The sequence below is a fragment of the Schistocerca cancellata genome, chromosome 3, assembly GCF_023864275.1.
Source record: "Schistocerca cancellata isolate TAMUIC-IGC-003103 chromosome 3, iqSchCanc2.1, whole genome shotgun sequence".
Taxonomy (NCBI): Eukaryota; Metazoa; Arthropoda; class Insecta; order Orthoptera; family Acrididae; genus Schistocerca; species Schistocerca cancellata.
This window is the reverse complement of record NC_064628.1, coordinates 433,323,416-433,347,184: the sequence shown is the minus strand read 5'-3', so window position 1 is coordinate 433,347,184 and position 23,769 is coordinate 433,323,416. Positions and strand designations below refer to the sequence as shown.

General features: G+C 41.8%; 1 protein-coding gene across 1 annotated transcript in view; it reads left to right on the top strand.

The window, feature by feature from the left end:
* LOC126176738 (5-hydroxytryptamine receptor-like) overlaps positions 1–23,769 on the top strand; it is a 720,373-nt gene that overhangs the window by 522,274 nt on the left and 174,330 nt on the right. The window contains exon 2 of the mRNA XM_049923907.1: positions 12,735–12,978. Coding sequence (XP_049779864.1) covers positions 12,845–12,978 — 134 coding nt within the window. The 5' untranslated portion in view covers positions 12,735–12,844. The remainder of the gene's footprint in view (positions 1–12,734; positions 12,979–23,769) is intronic.

Below are 23,769 nucleotides of genomic sequence, written 5' to 3'. Positions count from 1 at the left end.
TAACCCCTAAACGAATTAACAGTAGCCAAAATGGTCATTTTGTCGTACTGCATAGTACGCCCGGTGAAAACACAATGTTCCTCAGACGTAATCAAGGAATACGGTGAATTCTTGGATCGTCTCTATCTGCTGTATTAATCCTATCAAATGAGAACCCGACACGGATAAGCAGTCCTCAATAATCGTTTAGACGTATGTTTTGTACACCACTTCTTTAGTGGAATAATTAGTTTTCCTTGGTATTATTAAAGTTAACACGTTTTTCTATTAGAAGGTATACTAGTATACCTGTCACGCCACTTGAAGTGGCTCCAAACGGTTACTCTCAGGTAATATAAAAATGCTACATGTTTCCAGAAAGTGATTGTCAACAGTGTAATCGACCAGTAATGGATTTTACCAACTATATTTATTCGCGGTGTTTCCAATCGTCGATCGTCTACAGGTCCCGCTGCATTTTGCTACAGTCTTCTGGCTTTGCAAGAAGTATTAAAATACAGTAAGAAAAGGTGGAGCAGGAATCTGTCCGAAATGGCCGAAGAAGTGCACTGCAAACTCCAAACTCACCAAAACGTTCCGGTGATTAAATTTTTAAAAAAATTGTTCACCCAGTGCCTCTAACTAACCTCGTTTCCCAATGCCTATTTACTCATGTTTATTCACACATATCACACAAAGTTTCAAGATGAAATCGTTTTTGTAATTTTCACAGTAACCAGAAATGCTACACACAGTAACTCCACACTTACAACACATGCCCAATCTATGGCAGATGCTGGATTGGACCCGGTGAATCACCCTTTACAAGGCACCTACCTTGTACTGAGTCCATACAGGCCATATAATCCTGCACGTTCTGCCCTATGAGCTTCGGTACATCTCATATTGGCATCGTGGCCTGATCATGCTACGCTTTAATTTGAAGAAAGAAATAAAATTAAGCTTCAGTTGTGTTTGTTCCACATCACTTCTTTGTTCAAGTACTGTAAATTTCCAACTATGAAGCGCGGAAATCCCCGTTTGGAATTGTTTTCGTGTCACTTCAAATAATGGAGCTTTTCCCGAAAACGTAAAAACTCTTAGTGTGATTAACCCACACAGTCGCAGATAAAACAGCAGTATACTAGGCTAAGCGTTTTACGACAGTTCAACCAATAGACGCAAACCTGAATAGAGAGATGTCTACAGTTATTAGGGGTACTTAATACGTGAAACACTGGATTGTGGATTTCATAACCATTCTTAAGAAAGACGGTCTGCCTCCATAGCTGAGTAATCAGCGCGGCGTACTGCCATGCGGAGGACCAGGGTTCGATTTCCGGTACTACCACGGATTTTTCCTCGATGGGATGTGTACTCATCCTCCGGAGGCCAACTGGGGAGCTACTTAACTGAGAGTATCGGCTCTACGTCACGAAAATTGACAACGGTCGGGAAAATGGTGTGGTGACACCACGCCCCTCCATACCGCATCCAATAACGCCATTGGCAAAGATGACAAGGCAGTCGGGCGGTGCCGGGGAACCCGCCAGAGCCTGTGGAAATATGGACTTTGCTTGACGTGCTCCACAGGATTTTAAGATTTTGCGACTGTCTCGAAAATTCGGCTTAAAGTAAGGCAGACGAATATAATGACTGCAGATTTACACCAAAAAGTGGTAAAGTTTTGGCTGGAAGATCACCATTTATTGAGTTTAACAACTTATATCGAATTTTGAGGAGAGCCAACCTATATTATTGAATACCAACTGCGCACCCGTGGAGTTAAATTCAAATTGATAAAATTAATTGTAACTGGACATGGCTCTGGGCATATAATATTCTCATTTTGAACAAATTACAGAAATGACAGCATCTCATTCCTTATTCACATTGATAGATGATTCATTATTAGTACTGAAATATTTCGTGGTTTAGCTAAGGATTTGCATTATATGAACTGCAATATACTCCTAAAAAGCAGTATCGTTTTAAAACATTCGTAGAGAAATTTTATTGTTTTAATGTTATCTAGTTTTTTTTCCTTATGCACATAAATGATCCTCGAGTTACACTGATACAAGAAGAAAACTGACTCATTTTGCAAATTTTATGGCTGAGGAAATAAGTAAACTGCGTTCCTCTTCTCTTACTGCAAAACACATAGAGTGATGCAAGTGGGAACATCAGCAGATGGTTGATGGGAAATATAAAGTCATTAATACACTCTTTTCACTCCAATTTCGTTCGCTACGCCATATTATCGTATTTTTGAAATTAAGCGTTTGTGCAGTACTGAGACAAATAATTTTACGAAAATACAGCGCAGGACCTATTCATTAAATTATCGCGAAACCTTTTCCCAACAGTTGTAATCCTTTATGCACAGCTCGGATTGCCATACATTTCAGCCCATTTAGGTATATTATCATTGATTTACGGAATTAGAATACGAAAATACTATTACACTACGCGATCAAAAGTATCCGGACACCTGGCTGAAAATGATTTACAAGTTCGTGGCTCCCTCCAGCAGTAATGCTGCCATTCGATATGGTGTTGGCTCACCCGTAGCCTTGGTGACAGCTTCCACTCTCGCAGACATACGTTCAGTCAGGTGCTGGAAGGTTTCTTGTCGAACGGTACAACGTTTGTGTGAAATGTTATGGGACTTAACTGCTAAGGTTGTCAGTCCCTAAGCTTACACACTACTTAACCTAAATTATCCTAAGGACAAACACACACACCCATGCCCGAGGGAGGACTCGAAGCTCCGCCGGGACCAAGGGCAACGGCTACCCATTCTTAACGATGTGCTGCATTGAGGAGAGGTATTGATGTCGGTCGGTGAGGCCTGGCACGAAGTCGGCGTTCTAAAACATCCCAAATGTGTTCTATAGGATTCAGGTCAGGACTCTGTGCAGACCAGTACATTACAGGGCTGTTATCGTGATGTAACCGCTCCGCGAGTGGCCATGCATTATTAATAGGTGCTCAATCGGGTTGAAAGATGCAGTCGCCATCCCCGAATTGCTCTTCAACAGTGGGAAGCAAGAAGGTGCTTAAGGCATCAATGTAGGCCTGTGCTGTGATAGTGCCACGCAAAACAACAAGGGGTGCAAGCACCCTCCATGAAAAACGCGACCACACCATAACACCACCGCCTCTGAATTTTACTGTTGGCACTACGCACGCTGGCAGATGACGTTCACCGAGCATCGCCTTACCCACACCCTGCCATCTAATTGCGACATTGTGTACCGTGATTCGTCACTCCACACAACGTTTTTTCACTGTTCAATCGTCCAATGTTTACGCTCCTTACACCAAGCGAGGCGTCGTTTGGCATTTACCGGCGTGATGTGTGGCTTATGAGCAGCCGCTCTACTACGAAATCCAAGTTTTCTCTCCTCTCGCCTAACTGCCATAGTAATTGAAATGGAACCTGATGCAATTTGGAAGAATTGACTGATGGTCTGGATAGGTGACTGCTATTACACATTAGGACCTTCTTCAACCGTCAGTGGTCTCTGTCAATCAACAGACGAGGTCGGCATTCACGCTCTTGTGCTGCACGTGTCCCTTCACGTTTCCACTACACTATCACACCGGAAATAGTGGACCTAGGGATGTTAAGGATTGTGGAAATCTGACGTGCAGACGTACAGTGACGCCCAATCACCTGACACGTTCGAAGTCCATGAGTTCCGCGGAGTGCCCCATTCTGCTCTCTCACGATGTCTAATGACTACTGAGGTCGCTGACATGGAATAGTCGGCCACTGTGGCCGAGCGGTCCTAGGCGCTTCAGTCCGGAACCGCGCTGCTGCTACGGTCGCAGGTTCGAATCCTGACACATGGATGTGTGTAATGTCCTTAGGTTAGTTAGATTTAAGTAGTTCTAAGTCTAGGGGACTGATGACCTCAGATTTTAAGTCTCATTTTGTTTAGAGCCATTTTGATATGGAATACCTGACAGTAGGTGGCAGCAGAATGCACCTAGTATGATAAACGTATGTTTCTTTGGGGTTTCCGTATACTTTTAATGACATAGTGTACTTTGAAGGCCATCGCCTTGGTATTTAAATTTGTTTCTAGTTTAGTGTGTGTTGTTACATGTGACAGTAGGTCTCACTGCTTTTGAAAGCCCATAATGAAAGAAAACAGATCATAGTTCTCTCCAATCTGCAGCTGTAGAACATCGAGGCAACTGTGACGAGCAAAATTCTGCATGTGCTTTCGTAATTCCGTATATCTCCATTTCACATTAGAACGAACAATCTGGCAAAGATCCTTCTTTCAGAAGAACAATTGTAACTGTTTGTAGCGGTTATCAGTTACGTATCCATTGATTTACAGAAACTGATTGCAACGGTAGTGATACTTTTAAGACGGCCGCTTCAGTATCTTAATTTGTTTCTTAGTTTAGTCTGTGTTGCTACATGTAACATAATGACGAAGAACAAATTCGTTTTTCATAGATCAGAAAAAAGGGCACATATCATACGGAGACAGTTAACAATGTGTTGGCCCTGAGCCCGGCAGTTGGTAGTCGACTCCGAAGTATTATGCACGTGCAGAGCACGTATTTCAAGCGCATCTGCAACTTCTCCGTGAAGAGGAAGACGTATAACGAGCGAAACACACACGTGCAGCAGCTGGCCGTTAGCGCGCATCCCAGGCAGCGCTCGCGAAGAGGCGTGGCAGGGCGAGAAATACGAATGCCGCCCTTCCTCGGCCTGCCCCCAGCCGAGCCCGAGTGGTGTGTAAGTGCGCCTGACGCGCAGGCAACCTTCACAGCGCGCCAGCTCCGCGCTACGTGCGGCCCGCGCAGACCTTTTAGCGGAATGGGCCCTGCATAAAACAGCATACCGCACCAGGCACCAGCGTCACCGGTGTGAAAGGGACACACCATCTCCCTCTAGCCATTCACAGCACCCCAAGTTGCGGAGTGACGTGTACCACTTGCTTACTCCAGCTGCTGATCCGTCGCAACCCACAAATTTCAAAATGGAAGCAACGGCTTTTCAGTCGAGCTAGAGACTGCAGTGACTGATTCTTTTGAAAATATTTTATCGTCCGACACAACCACATTAATTTGAAGAAAAATAACCGGTGACTGTTATTCAATTTTTTTTTAAATATGTGTTCTTATTTTAATGTTTACCTTTAAGTTTTCTGATTTTCATTTACAGAGCAAAGCAAACAGTTTAATGTTTTTTACAATAGTATAGGAAACTAATTTTAGGTATTTTATATACACATTTGTAACTCTTTGAACCTGTAATCATATTTGTTTTGCCATGATAGCTATTGGCTGAAGTGCAGAATGTTGTACTGCTGGCAGTGCACTCTCCGCCCATATCGAACCGGAGGATGAAATGAAAGTAAAGAAAAGACAGTTCGGTATCACCGCTGTTACCTTGTTTCCTGTCTATGGAATATGATTTTGGAATTCTAATTGTTATTGTTCTCGACGATTCTGGTTTTTCTCGTCGGTACTGATCGAAGCAAAGTTCGCATTCGACAGTGTTTCCAGCCATCGGCTTAATGTCGACCTTAGACTCCAAACGGTGTCATTTGGTTAACAGTTGAGTTATTAGTTATGAAATGTAACATAGTCGAAAAGGAAACTGGGATATTTGAACTTCAGAAATGCCCGAGGACAACGGTCGACTTAATTGTTATGCCGCTTTCGTGTAGTAAATCTTCAAGTTCAACATTTCTACCGAAAATACTGTTTACCATCCACGAGACCAGAACCACGCTCACTAGCATACACAATATGATTACCAAGTGTGCGCGCAGTAGCAAGCTCCGATGCTGACGTCACAATCAACAATACTATTTTTCGATAGCCCACAGCAGCCACAACAAATTGTTTTGTCATTGCGGTTATGAGTGAATAGAAGGTTTCTTTACTTGAGTGTGTGCCACCTGTTGTGTTCTCCGCAAAGCCTACCGTCATTATACAGTAGTCTTGAATGAACTGTGACAGGAGCCTGAACAACAGGGAATTGACGTTCTAAGACACGTATTAAAACTCTGAAATACTACATTGACAATGGAAAGTTATTAGCCGAAATCTAGATTTGTTTTAATAAAGCCTGAAAGGAAAGGACGATTGATTGCTGTGCTCCATTATCTGAAAGTCATATCACAGACGTTGAGTGCATTCCACATTCCTAATGGATGGTATCTTAACTCAACAATTCAGTTGTAACTGGGTCCACAGCAGTGACAAATATCTTGAAAGAAATTCGTTTAGGACTGTTATTTATTTCCATTTTATTATTTTGCATATAAGCCATTTCAGCTGTCTAGCCGTTCTCAAGAAAAATTTAAGCCCTTAACTGCATATGTTTTGGATTACAGTCTTTTTCGTTAGCAATCTGTGGTTGGCCGGGCCTGTAATGGATTAACTGCCTGCTTCTGGTTGTACTGTACCGGATATCATGGCTAAACCTTTCAATCGCGGTCAACCATCTGAAAGTTTATTGTAAAACTTCTAAAATCGTATTTTTATGTGTTGAAGCTCGTGTTTGTAAGCGTCTGGTCAGTATCTGAGAAATGTTTAAAACTTATTTTGGCATAAAAATGTGTAAATTGCAGTACAAGGCAATGGAACTGTGTTAAAATTAAATTTTGAACGGAAGTATGTGAAGCTCACGCTACACGCTGCGAAATCCAGACTAGCCAGTACACAAAACAATTCGCCTGCGAGAAAGCAATCTGTTTTTAATTAAATTTACATACGAGATTTGATTGCAAAAGAAATGACTAAGATTTAAATGTTGGCTCTGAATATCTTTAGTCTCACGCACAATCATAGTACCAGAACTGTTATTCTAACTACACAGCAAATGTACATAAAATTTAACGCATCTGACTTTCTTATAAAACTGTTTGGAAACTCACAAGATACCACTTTACTGATATCTACTGGTATTAAGCCTCTGAACTGATATGATAATTTCGCAGATACATTCCGACAATCACTGTATCTTACAGTGGACTTGAACGTCGATGATAACTAAATTTGTGGGCCTATCTGTGCGCACGGAACGCTCGTCAGTTCTGCAACTTGTTCCAATTCAGAGAAAGATGAAACTGTTAGAAATAAAATTTTCATTAGCGTACTTGTGATGTGCAATGAAAGGCGGTATCTTATCACTTTTCATAAAATACTTCTGCAGCACACAACTCGCGATGTGCAGTGCGAGTATACTAACACAATCATAAAGGTGAAGAGTGAAAAATGTGGAACTAAATTTACGACTAATAAATGAGAAAAAGACTCCAGGTGTAACTATGTTTCATTAAGCCATAGCAACAACACATCCTTTCACAGAGTTCTGACAACTAGACAACTTGGCAAAATATCTATAATAACTTCTCTGTGTACAATTACTTTACTCGACACTTGCTTCAATTACAAGACAAATCCATGTGCTTCACTATAAAATTTCTATAGTAAACCTTAACCATACAGCGTTCTAACAATAAGAAACTACATAATTACGAACATAAAATGACTGGATTACCTTTAAAAAAGTTCCCTTTTGTCATTCTTGCGATTATATCTCCGCATTTCCACAAAAATTTTCCTCAGAATGTATTATTACAAAATTCTCTTTAAAGATACAGCCTCCACTACACGGCAGGTCAGCTTCCATCCATTTCAAACCAAGTACACAGAAAGACTGCCTAACACACACTGCCTGCCACTCTCTTCAAAACAAGCAATCTCTCTGACCAACACCTGTGATCTCAAGAAGAAACTTACAAAGAATATGGTTATATCGATACTACGGAGTAGGAGAACGTTTCTCAAATTCACAACTAAATTCGCATTTGCGACCAAAACTTAGTGAAAATCGAAGCGGCTAACAGGACAGTCCACTTTCACATGGACTACTCATGGAAATGACTGTAACGCAAGCCGGCCGGGGTGGCCGAACGGTTCTAGGCGCTTCAGTCCGCAACCGGGCTGCTGATACAGTCGCAGGTTCGCATCCTGCCTCAGACATGGATGTGTGTGATGTCCTTTTGTTAGTTAGGTTTAAGTAGTTTTAAGTCTAGGGGACTGATGATATCAGATGTTAAGTCCCATAGAGCTTGGAGCGATTTGATTTTGACTGTACCGCAAAACATTTGTAGTTAAGGGATTTGATATTTTACTTGAGACTGGCTACAGAGCCTAAATGGCGTGGTATGCAAAATAATAAATTGCAAATAAAAAACAGCCCTGACATACATGCATGCATGCATCCTTCAGCATGATAATGCTTCCGTAAAAAAAAAAAAAGTTCAAATGGCTCTGAGCACTATGGGACTTAACATCTGTGGTCATCAGTCCCCTAGAACTTACAACTACTTAAACCTAACTAACCTAAAGACAGCACACACATCCATGCCCGAGGCAGGATTCGAACCTGCGACCGTAGCAGTCGCGCGGTTCCGGACTGAGCGCCTAGAACCGCTAGACCACCGCGGCCGGCCTTCCGTAAAATTAACATAAGCTGCCGCCGACTGTTATGTAGATCAAATTATAGTTTTCATTTAGAATTAGATTACTTTGAGACCTTTGTAAGATAATCACCTTTTATAGTTAGAATTTATTTCGTTATGCAATTTAATTTTTTTCTTTTGTTCTCATTTACACGGGGTGCCCCAGGAAGAATTGTCAGTATTTAGGGATATGACAAGAACCCTCATTTCAAACACAATAACTTCATATGGACATGTACTCTATTCCTAAGAGGTATGGAGATACAACACATTTAATTCACATTTGTTTATTGGCTAGTGGCGCTCACTGCTATCATTAGGGAAAGTGCAGAGGCACTCAGACAAGCAACACATGCCTGACAAAGCAGACCTTCACGGCCTATATCAGCGAAACTGATGATAGTTGATTTACGGACATAGGGCCGTGTTCCAAGGCATTATTCCCTGCCTAACCTTTCGTCTTCCACTGCTAAAAGCTTCTTTGTATGTATCTATTGTCCGAAGTGTCGGTTCGTGACGTCATCAGACCAATGCCTAAGATCGGAGAGTCGGGCCACGTATGTGTAGTGGGGAGGAGTTGACGCTCTGTTTTATTTAGCATTACGACCCACAATCTGCCTAATTTCCAATCTTCTTTTTTTCTGTTGAAATTGTTTTTGCTTTTGAATTTCTATGGCCTGTCTGAATAACCCAGCGTAGTAATTATTAGAGCTTAATAAAACCACAGAGTCAGAGAAACGAATTGGGTGGACCTCTGGCCACAGAGTGTGATTTGTTACCGCTGATTTGCCAGTCTTGCCCAGAGGACAATTGCTCTTGCGTTGTTCGAAGCGGGAGTTGATGCTTCTTTTTGTAATACGTATGCGCACTTGCCCGTAAGTGGATGGGATTTTATAAACTACTGCTGAGGCAATAGGCGGGCGTAGGATCAGGAAACCGAAAATTTGTTGCTCTGATACTGTGGTCTCAGCAAGATCTAATAATTATTACGCTAGGATATACAGAAAGGCCATAGAAAATAAAAGCAAAAAAACAATTTCAACAGAAAAGAGGATTGGAAAAAGACAGTTGTGGGCGTTGGTGTTAAATAACACGAACAGCGCCAACCTTTCGGCACGACAAGCTCCTTACAGCATACGTCGGTACGACCCCGCGATTTTCGGCAGCGTTGCGTACATAAAAAAAGAGACATATGAGCTTGCTGAACTTTATTGGGTCTGTGACAGCTTTCTGAGTCATTAAATCCTCTAATGATCTCTCCAGCAGTGGAATACGAAACTTTAGGCAGATAATTATACTTTGGACCACGACCCAATGCCAGTTAATCAGATAGCAAGACAACATGTTCTCCCAAGAGTTCACAAATGCATTGACGTTGACCGTGGGATATTTATTTATCGTGAGCTCCACAACAGCTGTAAATAACATGGATAATAATGCTTAGAGGTAAATGTGTTGTGAAAAAAACATTTTCAACAGAAACTTTGTAAAGAAACGTATTGTAATTTTTAGTAACTGTTGTACATGTGCAAACAAGACACGTTATTGAATAATAAATAAAATAAATAACAATGCTTCCTATCTCGAAAGCCATTCGGATAAGAGTTTATGCCCGTAAGTAGTTTTTCGGTTCCAATAATAGTTCCTGACGTATCTTTAAATACTGACCCTTCCTCCTACGACACTCGGTATTATACGGTGCTCAAAATAAATGTTGCATATTCATTATTGTTGACACTGGACGTAACAGGAAACAATACTGATTTTGTTCTGTCAAGTGCAGTCATAAGCAAATAAAAATAAAGAAGCTAAACACATTTCCACTTGATAAACACAAACAAAAAACCAAAAGATTCAACTGTAAACACTGCAGTTTCTTCTCTGTCTTCTTGCATAACACATTACTTATCAACGAAAAGCCACTTTCCAGTGCGGTTAGCCGTACTCCTTAGCAAACTGTTCAGATAAGCTTCGGCAATATTTCCCATTCCTCCACAGCGGCGGGTATACTAACCTGTAATGTCTCTGGTGGAACAGGACGACTGCAAACCGCTCCTATTAACATGGCCCATGGATTCTCAGTACACTTGAGATCCGAAGAATGTGGGAGCCATTCCATTCGACTGATTCTGGCTCGCAGGATTGTGCCGACGGGACCGTGCATTGTCGTCCATCAGGGTTAATCCCAATCCAGTATGCTCACGAAATGGAGCCACAGTGGGTGAAAGATGTTGATTCTTCACACGAGTCATCCTACCATCTACTGTCGGAAGGGGTGTCCTCCAGACGTACATGATTCCATCTCAAAGCGTGACTGAATCGTCTTGATAAGGATGGCGATCTACGGCACAGCTAAGATGTAAAGGTTGACCTCGTTGCCTCCACAACCTAAAATGAGTATCGTCGGGATGTAGACTGCTAACGTGTCGCATCAGGAAAGAGAGTTGTGTCGCACTGCTGCCGAGCCCATAAAAAGTGTATTCGCAACCTCTCCGTACATGATTTAGAGCAGGATCCTTGAGACGTCTCCCAACTCATGGAGCCTATTTCGTATCGTTTGTGTTAACACCCGCACTGCCGTACGTTTTCGTGACAGCTGCAAGTGTCCAGATATGCACAAGTGTTTTTTCTTCGGCGGCGCCTGCTTGACATCCTCACCTGCTCCTGTCACTAGAAACTTTTTCCAAATTGTAGAGACATCACACTGACTCGTAGTGAAATTCGCTGCGACGTCCACCTGTGTCTTCCTCTGCTCCATTTTGAGCACTGATACGATCGTACGTTATTGTTGTCCGAACGATCCTGTAACAACACAACTCTGTTAATGACACACGGCACCGGTAGTAAAATGTTTACAGGTCTACATCTACATCCATACTCCGCAAGCCACCTGACTGTGTGTGGCGGAGGGTACCCTGAGTACCTCTATCGGTTCTCCCTTCTATTCCAGTCTCGTATTGTTCGTGGAAATAAGGATTGTCGGTATGCCTCTGTGTGTTCTCCAATCTCTCTGATTTTATCCTCATGGACTCTTCGCGAGATATACGTAGGAGGGAGCAATATACTGCTTGACTCTTCGGTGAAGGTACGTTCTCGAAACTTCAACAAAAGCCCGTACCGACCTACTGGGCGTCTCTCCTGCAGAGTCTTCCACTGGAGTTTATTTATCATCTCCGTAACGCTTTCGCGATTACTAAATGATCCTGTAACGAAGCGTGCTGGTCTCCGTTGGATCTTCTCTATCTCTTCTATCAAGCCTATCTGGTACGAATCCCACACTGGTGAGCAGTATTCAAGCAGTGGGCGAACAAGCGTACTGTAACCTACTTCCTTTGTTTTCGGATCGCATTTCCTTAGGAGTCTTTCAATGAATCTCAGTCTGGAATCTGCTTTACCGACGATCAACTTTGTATCATCATTCCATTTTAAATCACTCCTAATGCGTACTCCCAGATAATTTATGGAATTAACTGCTTCCAGTTGCTGACCTGCTATATTGTAGCTAAATGATAAGGGGTCTTTCTTTCTATGTATTCGCAGCACATTAAACTTGTCTACATTGAGAATCAACTGCCATTCCCTGCTCCATGCGTCAATTCGTTGCAGATCCTCGTGCGTTTCAGTACAATTTTCCATTGTTACAAACTCTCGATATACCACAGCATCATCTGCAAAAAGCCTCAGTGAACTTCCGATGTCATCCACAGGGTCATTTATGTGTATTTTGAATAGCTACGGTCATACGACACTCCCCTGCGGCACACCTGAAATCACTCTTACTTCGGAAGACTTCTCTCCATTGGGAATGACATGCTGCGTTCTGTTATCTAGGAAGTCTTCAATCCAATCACACAATTGGTCTGATAGTCCATATGCTCTTACTTTGTTCATTAAACGACTGTGGGGAACTGTATCGAACGCCTTGCAGAAATCAAGAAACACGGCATCTACCTGGGAACCCAGAGACCGCACCCCTCACGCTATAAAAATGGACTGTTTCCGCTAGAATTACTTTAAGAACAATCAAACGTACTGATATCCACACGTACTTCTGGGCCATAACGTGCAATGTTAAAGTTTCGATGATAAGCAACATTTATTTTGACCGCTGTAGTAGTAGCAGTAGTGTAGTTTGCTTTTGTTTCTAGGTAGCAAACCAGAGAACTGACAGCAAATAAATTAATAATGAATCAGCTCAATAGAGTGGTGTGCGCTGACCGCGAGCGCTTGCGCGTGTGCCCGCAGGCAACGTGTTCGTGATCGCGGCGATCCTGCTGGAGCGCCACCTGCAGAACGTGGCCAACTACCTGATCCTGTCGCTGGCCGTGGCCGACCTGCTGGTGGCGTGCCTCGTGATGCCGCTGGGCGCCGTCTACGAGGTGAGCAGCCAGTGGACGCTGGGCCCCGAGCTCTGCGACATGTGGACCGCCTCCGACGTGCTCTGCTGCACCGCCTCCATCCTGCACCTGGTCGCCATCGCGCTCGACAGGTACGTCACAGCCGCGCCGCGCCGCACCGACACCGCTGGGCAGCAGTCTATCCAGACCGGGACAGGTTCCGTAATCGACCATTTTTTATACTGCATGTTTGAAAGAGTGTGTGCTATATTTTTACTGGAAATGGTAGTGATCAAAACCAGAGAAATAAAATTCCTATAAACAAAGGTTTGGAAAAAATACTTGAGCTACAGCCCGTTTCGCTTGTGCAGAGAACAGCCAGTACTCAATGGTGCAAGATGATTTCCTGTCCGTGTTTATTGCTCGTTTCTTAGTGTTTCCATTTTTTTTTTTTTTTTGTTTCTATGCCCATATTGTGATATTAAGAATTCTGTAACTTGTCTGTGTTTAATCTTGTGAACTGAAACTAGAATAATTCAGTGTACTATTCTTAGAACTCGTGTATTTGTGTTGTCATCCTGAACAACGCCAGTCGTGTAATTACAACATAATTCGCTCAGAATTGAACTCTCATTGTTTGTTGTTGGGGTCTTCAGTCCGAAGACTGGTTCGATACAGCTCTACACGCTGCTCTATCCTGTTCAAGCCCCTTCATCTCCGAGTAACTGCTGCAACGTACATACGAGTGTGCGTCAAATGAAAACCTTAAATTTGTAATAGCGAATCGAAATTTCACGCCGTTATCCTGTAAGTTGGCAAGCGTGCTACAAACAGCGTGCAGAATGGCCTGTAGATGGCAGCATAGTGCAGTATCAGCATCAAGATGGCCGTTCCACTTGTGACTTGCACCAGGGAAGAACAGCTTTCTGTTATTCGGTTTCTGCGTAGTGAAGGTGTGAAACCTATTGAAATTCATCGGCGAATGAAGGTTCAGTACGGTGCTGCATGTTTGTCACAGCAACAAGTCTACGAATGGAGGAGGAAGTTCGCAAATGCTGTGACTTCAGTGGAAGATGCTCCTCGTCCAGGTCAGGCACAACGAGTTGTGACTCCACAGAACATTGCAGCAGTTGAAGCCATAGTGAAGAATAACTGCCGAGTCACACTGAATGACATTGCAGCATGTTTACAGATTAGTCATGGTGCATGAGTGGTTGCGCGGACTACCAAAAGAAATTTTTTCTAAAGGAATTTATGCACTTTGTAAGCGCTGGAGGACTTGCATTGAACGTGGGGGAGATTATGTTGAAAAGTGATATCACGCAGTACTGAAATGTGTACAGTTCCTAACATAACTATGTAGGCTTGCCCAAGGCCACTGTGATACAGTTGAAACGTTACTTTTAATTTATAATCGAAGGATTTTATACTATGACACGGTACAACACCCAGATGAATTATAATAGTCATATTCAATTCGTAATATTTACAAATGCTGGACAAAACGAAACCTCATGTCTCACAACAACAAAAACAATAGAAAATGGCGGAAATTGCTTATGACTTAGGTGATTCTAAAATCTGTCAGTAGATCGTAACACGACCAGGAAACATCATGTATTCCTAGATTTACTACCCTCCAGGCACTACACTCTACCATAAGTCAGTAATACTACTCGGTCTCTATAAATAAGAAGGTACATTATTTTCTACTTTATGTTTCGCATTTTTCTACTGAATTATAATTTATTGTGATTATTCACGTTTTCAAGCGATTAACAGCAGTGAGTATTGTATCTTGACGATACTGTAGCTAGGAACCTGTAGCAATGTTTCCTGATCGGCATTTGAATCTGACAAAGAGGAAAGCCATAAGCAGTTTTCAGCATTTTCTACTATTTTTGTTACTGTAAGACGTGAGGTTATGATTTGTGCAGCATCTTTATATATTTTATATTTGGAAGATTTCGTTAATTCTACTGTTATATAATTTTAATGTATTGAAATTCTGTGTGATACGATTGAATAGAACACGGACTGCTGGAGTGGAAGGGCCAATATTAAGTCGAGGATAAGGAAAAATATTTTTTTTCTTTTATTTTCCGGTATAAACTACACAGGTGGCATGCATAGAACAGCCGGCCGTTGTGGCCGAGAGGTTCTAGGCACTTCAGTCCGGAAGCGAGCGGCTGCTACGGTTGAAGGTTCGAATCCTACCTCGGGCATGGATGTCTGTGATGTTCTTAGGTTAGTTAGGTTTACTTAGTTCTAAGTCTAGGGCACTGATGACCTCAGATGTTAAGTCCCATAGTGCTTAGAGCCATTTTAACCATTTCAGATGCATAGAACAGTTAAGTAACTTATGATTTTACAGGCAAGCTCAGCAATCTGAGTAGCACGCTCGATATTCAGAACAAATTCACAGACAGATTTTACTGAAGGCAAATTTTCAACTTGAAACGATTAAGCAAAACATGATTTTACACGCCGGCTTAGTAATCTAAATAGTAAACAGACCCAAATCCAGTGTTTAAACAAAGGCTGAATTAAAGCAGAATTTAACTTGAAACTGTTTAAAAAAGTATGATTTTACAGGCACGCTCAGCAATCTGAATAGCAAAATAGACCCAAGTCCAGTGTTTAGATACAGGTTCAGATAAAGCAAAATTGAACGTGAGACAATTAGGTAAACATTACCTAACAGGCAGGCTAAGCTTCTTAATAGCAAAACAGACTACAATGCAATGATTAAACAGAGCTTAATTTAAACAGAGTTTAACTAAAAATCTTCAATACAATGAAACTGGGAAAATTTCAGGTATCTGAAAATTTAGATGAGAGGCAACTTACGCCCCCTGTAAGGAACAATATATGACGTGACGCTTTGATCACGTGCCGGTTCCCCTAATTGTATGAGAATGTAGGCTTTCTCGGCAAATCTTGATGATAAAATCTTCTCGGGTTGACAGCCGATTCAATGATTTTATCATCAACTTCAGGAACGTTAGACAAATAGGTTGAGTCGATGAAGAGAGTAAACGGGAATTAATACAGGCTATTCTGCTTATCAAGAAGTTAGTTGGTGCAACTGATCGAGACTTATTTTTTAATTTTAAGACAGACCATAACAAGAGCACAAGAGGAACATTACGGTTTGATTTAAACTAATGATTACGAAAGTCATAATTCAAACTGGCCCCCTTTTAAAAGGCGAGTAAAAATCCTTTCCAAAATTATCGTAAAAATCTCTCTCAATCATCCTTAAACGATGGATTGAAATAGAAAAAATGTATCTTGAAGTGCCTCTAAAAGTGAATTTAAAATCAATTTCCCAATCTTACGAAACTTTCGGGGGAGTCTTACAACCTTAAATAAATATATACAATTGAAAATAATGTGTCTGTCAAAGCAGTCCTTAAAGGGAGGTAACAGTTTTTCAGACCTTAAAAAAATAGTAAGCTCGCACTGACCCACACTTAACAGTGAATAGTTTATTATGTAGACTCCCACCACTCAGGTCGGGGACATAAGTTACAGAATTACAATACCAACAACCAATTAACAAGTTGGAAGTTTCGTAGAACGTGAGGTGCTGGAGGGGGCTAAGAAGGAGGACACAACAAAGTGAAATTAAATAACAGCTAGGTCGACGTGGTGTGGGAACACAGTCCACACCGGGTAGCGAGGTTTAACAGTACCCACTAATGGTGAAACACGGAGAACAGCTTCCGAACAGTAACATTCGAATAAAGCGGCTCACCGTGAAGGGTAGTGGCCGGCAGGGCACCTCGCACAGACTCAGTGCTGCAAGCAATTCCGTAAGACGACACACTTTGCCCCGTCGAAACCCAGTTCCGCCGTACAGCGAGCTGCTCCCGCGAAGCGCTCCAATAGCCGCTAGCCACTCCAAAGTCACCACTGCCGTCCGGGCACACCCTTGCCCGGGACGTTCCCCCTAATGGCACTTCACACACGCGGCCGTTCCACCGGCAGCCCGCGCTACCCTATCTGTGCCGCTCGCGAACCGCCTGTCCACAAGTTCCCCTGCAGACTCTCTTCACGACTCCCCGATGGCTTCCACTTAAGACGCTGGCCAAAGCGAGAAGGCCGCTGCCAGATGTATACCTGCGAAGTAAACCTCCAGGAGAATGTTACGGGCTTTATGAACTCGGAACGCAAGTATCACTACATGTTTTTAAAGCTATTTATGTAAAGTGTGTAAATTAATTCTATATCGTCGGTCGTGCACCATATTGAACCTCGAAACAGAAGAATGTCTTCTCATGAGACATTTGATATTCGCAAATGAACTGAGTTTTTTAATATCATAAATTTTACCAGTCTTTAAAATGGTGATTTCCATTAGTTACCAGTATCCTCTTTTTCAAATTGTATTTAATTTGTATCTGTTTCTTTTACAATACTTCTACTTGATTTTATTCAAATACTGTTGATTGGTATGTAGTAGAATAATAATGTAACTGGTAGACTATTAAATATAGTAGTGACCATATTTTCTCATTTGCAACAGTTTTAAATTTCAATTGAAAATCCGTGTCCAGGTTCATGACCATTTTGAACATTGGAACATTTTTTCGCATTTGGAGAAACCTTAATTTTCCGTATTAATTTTTGGAGCTTCAGTAAAAGAAAACTGCAGCACACACAAACTGGGTGTTAATACTTAAAAATCCGGGTAAGTGCAAGTAGACCTGGTGCACTGAAGGTTCTGTACAAACTTAGTTATGTGTATAGATAGTTCATCCACACCAGTAACCAAGAATATAGAGAATTTTGCCTTTTATCGATGTCGATAGTGACAAGATATCAAAATACGTGACCTAAATGACCGTAGCTTTTGATAGCATTGACGTAGAAGTTTAAGTTTTTGTTTCGTCAAGGAAAAGTATACAGTAGTATGTGACAGATTTCAACTTGATGTGTCTAACCATTCCTCAGAAAAAGGGGTCATAACAGATTGAGAGACAGACAGGCAGATAACAAGTGACAAATTTTTTTTTTCGTGTGACGTAATTACAGATAAACTGTTTTCGGATTTATTCCTTTGCTTGTACCGTGCAACCTTGCTTCCGACCAAATTTCATTATTCTATGTCAACGTTAAGTACCCTATAGGTTTTGATGAGTGAGTTTGCAAGCATCAAATTATATGACATAAATAGATGCATCTTTTGATTGCGTTGACGTATAAGCTTAAATTTTTTTCAACGCTAAGGGACCATTTTACGTGACATAAATTTCAGCTTGATACGGTTACCCGTTCTTGAGAAAAAGGTCTCTCAACAGACGGACGAACGAACAGGCAGCCAGATACCAAATGACAACAACTTCTTTTTTCGTATGATGTAATAACATAGTACCAATTTTTGCATCCTGCTTCCTTTAGTTGTACTTTGAAGCCTTGCTTCTCACCAGATTGTATAATTGTAGGTCAACGGGAAATATCCTATAGGTTTTGATGTTTGAGTTTGCGAGTATCAAAATATGTGACATAAATGGCCGTATATTTCGATTGCAGTTACTTAGACGCTTCAATTTCTTACCTCGCCAAGGGCACGTAGATCTTATTACGTGAAATAACTTTCAACTTTATACTTTTAACCATTTCTGGGAAAAAAGATTTTTAACAGTCGGACAGACAGACGGATGGAAATCAAAGTGATCCTATAAGAATTCCGTTTTTGCCGATTCACGTACTGAACCCTAAAAGTGGGTAGCAAAATATATCACATTTGTATCACAGACCAACTTACAGGAGAAAGTCAGAAAACTGTGACAAGATACAACACTACTCCCTGATTAATAACAGAAAGATGTATTTTTATTGAAAAAATTATTATTAAATATTTGTTGATTAGCATTTTTATTAGTTAATAAATACTGAATTTAAGTAAAAGAAAGAAAAACCGTCACTATCAGCAAGATTCGAAGCAACAGAATTACAATTACTAGACTTGTACACTATGCTCTCAGTTAGCTACATCTATGTTAAGTACGGAATGTTTTAATAAGCTTGAAATGGTTTGTACTTAACCAAGGTTGGAAATTTAACATTTTTAGGTGATTCTGTATGTATAAGAAGGGAGAAGACCAGTTCAAAAGGTCTTTTTCTTAGTTTTCTGATTGTGACGTCGTTGTTGGAAACTGAACATACAACATAAGCGAGGGGGCCTCACTATGTCATTTTCTACTCCTATCACGACACTATCTAAACAAACGTTTGTCCGTGTGTTTAGTAGTGGTTAATGTGTGAAACAACTTAATTCAGTTTACCGATGAGTAGATACCGGAGCCATGAAGTTTGCTGGCATCTAATGACCAGTGAAGGACGTTTTCCCGACCTTCAGATTAGCACTGTAGCTGATACTTCTTACGAGCTTCACTGTATGCAAGTCGCTCCTTGTTTGTGATGAAACGGTCCAGAGGGTATCAGTTTTTTCGATAGTAAGTCATTATGTGTCAATAAAATTACGTTCCATACTGAACCGTGATTTATTTTCAAAGATAATTCTTAAAAATTTATTTTATTTACCAGAGATTCATCAAGAACATTAACACATTTGATCACACTATGTAAGCATGGAAGTAGTTGCCAGGGAGTAACTGATAAAATCATAACCAAATTCCCTTTAACAAATGGGTATTTTATTCACTTCAATAGTGCCTAAAAGCATTCTTTAAAAGAAACATATTTAAAATTATAATCATAAAGCACCCTCTAAAAATCAAAGTTACAATTTATTCAGAGGCAGAAAGAAGTTTTGACTGTATGAGCTTTCGGGCAGAGAACCTTGCCGCTCCCCTTTGACACGGCCGTAGTTACGACCGCTCATAACAGCATCTGAAAGACTACACTGGTGCAAATCTGCAACACACCAGATTACTTTAAACTAAGAGTTTTAACAACTTACACAAACTATGCACCCCCCCCCCCCCCCTAGGAGGGATGGAAATGGTACGAAACGCTAACCGAAGGTGCAACTTAATTTTAACTTCTAAGAAAAGTCTTACGGTGAAAGGGTGACAACTTTATATACTAAAATGATCATTTAAATAAAAGACCATGAAATGCAATCTTATATAAAATTCTACAAGGTTGGCCAAACGATAGTTAAGATGCTCTACAGTACACAGATACCGCCTGTCAATAATATCAAAGTTTCCAAAGATCAAAACATATTTCAGGTATTAGGCCGTTACACTCCAAGTGATAAATTCGCTAACACACCAAATCCGACAAACATGACAGAGACAGCTACTAACGTACGGTAAATTGATAGGGAGATTACCGAACAACCCGAACCGCAGGTTGCTCTAACCCGCCCCTATTCCACAAGGGAAAAACGAACCACCCAATTTACAAACAACCACCTTCCCGCAGGTGGGAAAACGGAGAAGAATGGTGGGACGACCCCAAAGCAAAACGGCTGGTGACCTCACCAAGAAAAGAAGTAGAATTTAACAAGAGTAAATCAAAAAAATTCATCAATCTCTTAACTTCTAATAAACTGGGATTTCTCGAGAAGACCTGGCGAAGCACCCCCAAATCGCTCTCCCTAACCGTCCGCTGCTAGCCGCTTCAACGGACGCAGGAAGGCGCGCAGACCTCCCGTCTCACGGCGTCGCAGCTCGCAGCGGCCAGACTGATGTCGTGGTTGACTCCTGTTGCTCTTGTGTCGACCGCGAAGTCACTACCCCTCGCTGGACTCACGTGGTGACCTCATATGCGCCGACGTTCAAGACGGACAAGTCATCTTGTGTCTCAGTGCGCGAGCGACCAACCGATTGATTCAACCACCAATCACCATTGCCTGAGCAAACTCGAGCAGACTGGCAGCCTAACGCGCAGACTCTGAAGCAGGAACGAAGCCCCGACCGGGCGTCCACTCGCTGAGTTCTCTTACTGGCGGAGTGGAAAGACTCTCATTTTGCTGTGTTTAAAGTTTGATCCGAACGACAGACATACGAGAGACTGACCCAGACGGACTGACTGGCGAGCTCATAGCGCCCCTTAAATGCACGGGAACAGGCAACCTTTCCCCTTTCCCACCAGAGGGAGACACCAAAGCTGCGATTGCCACAGCGGCGCCACAGCCAGACACGGAGGGCGACTGTTTCACATTACGCGCTGCGGCGCGCTCTTCAACACAGCAATTTTTACCACGGCTCACAACCTGCCGGAAAAAAATTAGTACATCTGGAAAGACGTCATCGATTTTAATCCAATGACGGCATATGCCACTTAGGGGACAGTAAATGTACTGACAACGGTTTCAACGTCGTCCGGCAACAGAAAGCGTAATAGCATAGCTACCAGTGCGTCATCTGTGTCTAACTTTTAACGGGGAATGTTCACTGACATTGTGGTGTAAACTTGGGAAGCAAGCAGGCAACCATGCGAAGGAGGCTCTGTCGTGCTTCCTACAGCCAAACAAGCGAGTTTGAAAGGAGTCAGAATGTGGCCATCCGATTGGTCGGATGGTTCTTTCAGAGAACTGCGACACAGTTTGAATGTGCTGCGCCAGCTGTGGATCGATGCTGATACCAATGGACACATTTTCATACACATACGCGAGTTTCTGGACGTCCACGCAGTACCGATGCCCACTGGGACCCTCGTATTGTAGGGGCAGCAGCGGCAGATCATACAGCTACCAAAGCACATATAAGAGGACTTGTGATCCCAGACGTGTCAACACAAACTGTTGTGAAGAGGTTGTTAGCAGTGAGACTACAGGCATGCACAACTCTAGCCAGTCTTCCACTCATCTTCCACTCGCATCACAACATTGACGTTCGCGGCTCGACTGGTGCCATCAGAAGGTTATTTGGAAGGTGGAATGGCCGACCACGATCTTCAGTGATGAAAGTAGATTCTTCCTGCACGGAAGTGATGGTCGTGTGCGCGTGTGACGTAGACCTGGTGGGTGCTGTTTTGTAGAGTGAATTTATTCGAGACACAGTGGCCCATCCCCTTGCCTTATGGTCTCGCGTGCGATAAGCTACTACTCCCGTTCACCTTTGATGTTTCTGGAGGGGATGTTACCTAGCTCTCGGTACGTGCAGAATATTGTTACACCTGTTCTTTTGCCGTTCTTACAACAGCAAGGTGACGTGGTGTTCCAGCAGGATAATGCTCGCCCATACACTGGCCGTGAAACTCAATGTGCTCTACAAAATGTGCAGAAATTCCTTAACCAACATGACTTATCCTGTGGCTAGGTATTATTCCGATCCTGGTCCTGTAGTGTGAACTCACAAACTTTAATTACAGGATCCTGTTCTGCCAGGTGGAGGGAAGGTCTGTAATGGTCGCAGGTTAACACTAACACTTCAGATACCTTTATTAACGTTTCCACAAAACATTCATGAAGACAGTTATTAATTTCTTTAATGGCCTCGTATTTTACGTACAGACCTACAGTATAAAACACGCTACCTTTTTTTGTTTTTAGGAAACCGTACTACAGCAAGCTGTATTTCAAGTTGCACACCACTGAACTAAACTTATCGACACTAACACGATACAAAAAGAGTGACGTGGTAGGTCTAACCAAAGAAAAGGCAGCACTACTTGCAACTAGACAGAAAGAAAAGTATTAACTGGCTGAAGGAATATCTGTTAGTTTTTATAGAGAGTTGCGGTTTACACCTTACTTTGAACGAGAAGGTGACTTGGTATTGTGTTCCGACGTACCTGTGTTAATGCATTAATTTGGAATAGAGTATGAAAACGAAGTTTTGAGGCTACTGATTGCTCTAAAAGAAGCTTAAAAGCTTTTCTTTTACATTATGGGGAAAATATGCACCTGTGCCAATCGGTTATTCAGTGCACTTAAAAGACACTTATGAAAACATACATCTGATCCTTACACAAGTAAAATACTCAGATCATAAGTGAAGACTTCAAGGTTTTATGCATGGTACTTGGAAGGCAGGCAGTATTTACGAAGCACCCATGTTCTCTATGTGGGTTGGACAGCAGACACATAGATCAACACTCTACCAGACAAAAATGGGCAGTTCGCCACAATATCGTTCCTGGAACTAAAACTGTTGTGCGATTGAGGCCTGTTGATCGTGAAAATATATTGCCCTCCCCTCTACACATTAAACCAATTACGATAAAGTAATTTGTGAAAGCACTCCCTAGAACTGGGAGATGTTTCAAATATTGGTGTGAATGGTTTCCTAATTTGTCAGAGGCCAGACCCAAAGACGGTGTTTTTGTTGGATCTGACGTCCGCAAAGTGATGTGTGATGACGTATGACGAAAATGAGTCGTGGATTTCACTCAAAGATGTCATTTTAAAATTTTTGGGGAATACGAAGTATGCAGATCACGAGAACATTGATCAAAACGTGGCTCAGTCGTTTCAAAAATTCGGTTGTCTGATGAGTTTTAAATTTCACTTTCTTAACTCACATTTGGATTTCTTACCCGAAATCAGTGACGAGCAGGGGGAAGGATTTTATCAGGAGATTCGTGTCATAGAGAGATCGGGGACGTTGGAATGTTTCTATGGCTAGTGACTATTTGTGGTTACTGCATCGAGAAAACACAGAGTCAAAAGAGGAAGGGCAACATACAAAATTTTACAGAGAAGAGAAGGATAACACATTAATATGGGAATGATGATGATGTTAAATAAATTATAGAGAGCTTGCGTGTAATTTACATTAGACAAGGTGATTCAGCTGCCCTAACATGGGTTTTACGCAGCCTGACACATCTTTAAACACCACCCTCAAGGTTTTTGTATTCTATGTGAAAACTATTAGTCCTACAGAAAAAGGAAAGTGACCTATTTGTAGGGTATTTAATGTAGTTAAATTTTGTACTGTCATACGTTTCCGATGGAGGCTGCATAGTTTTCGATCTAGTAAAGGCAAATGTTCAAAAGCAATTTTGAAATGAGTTTT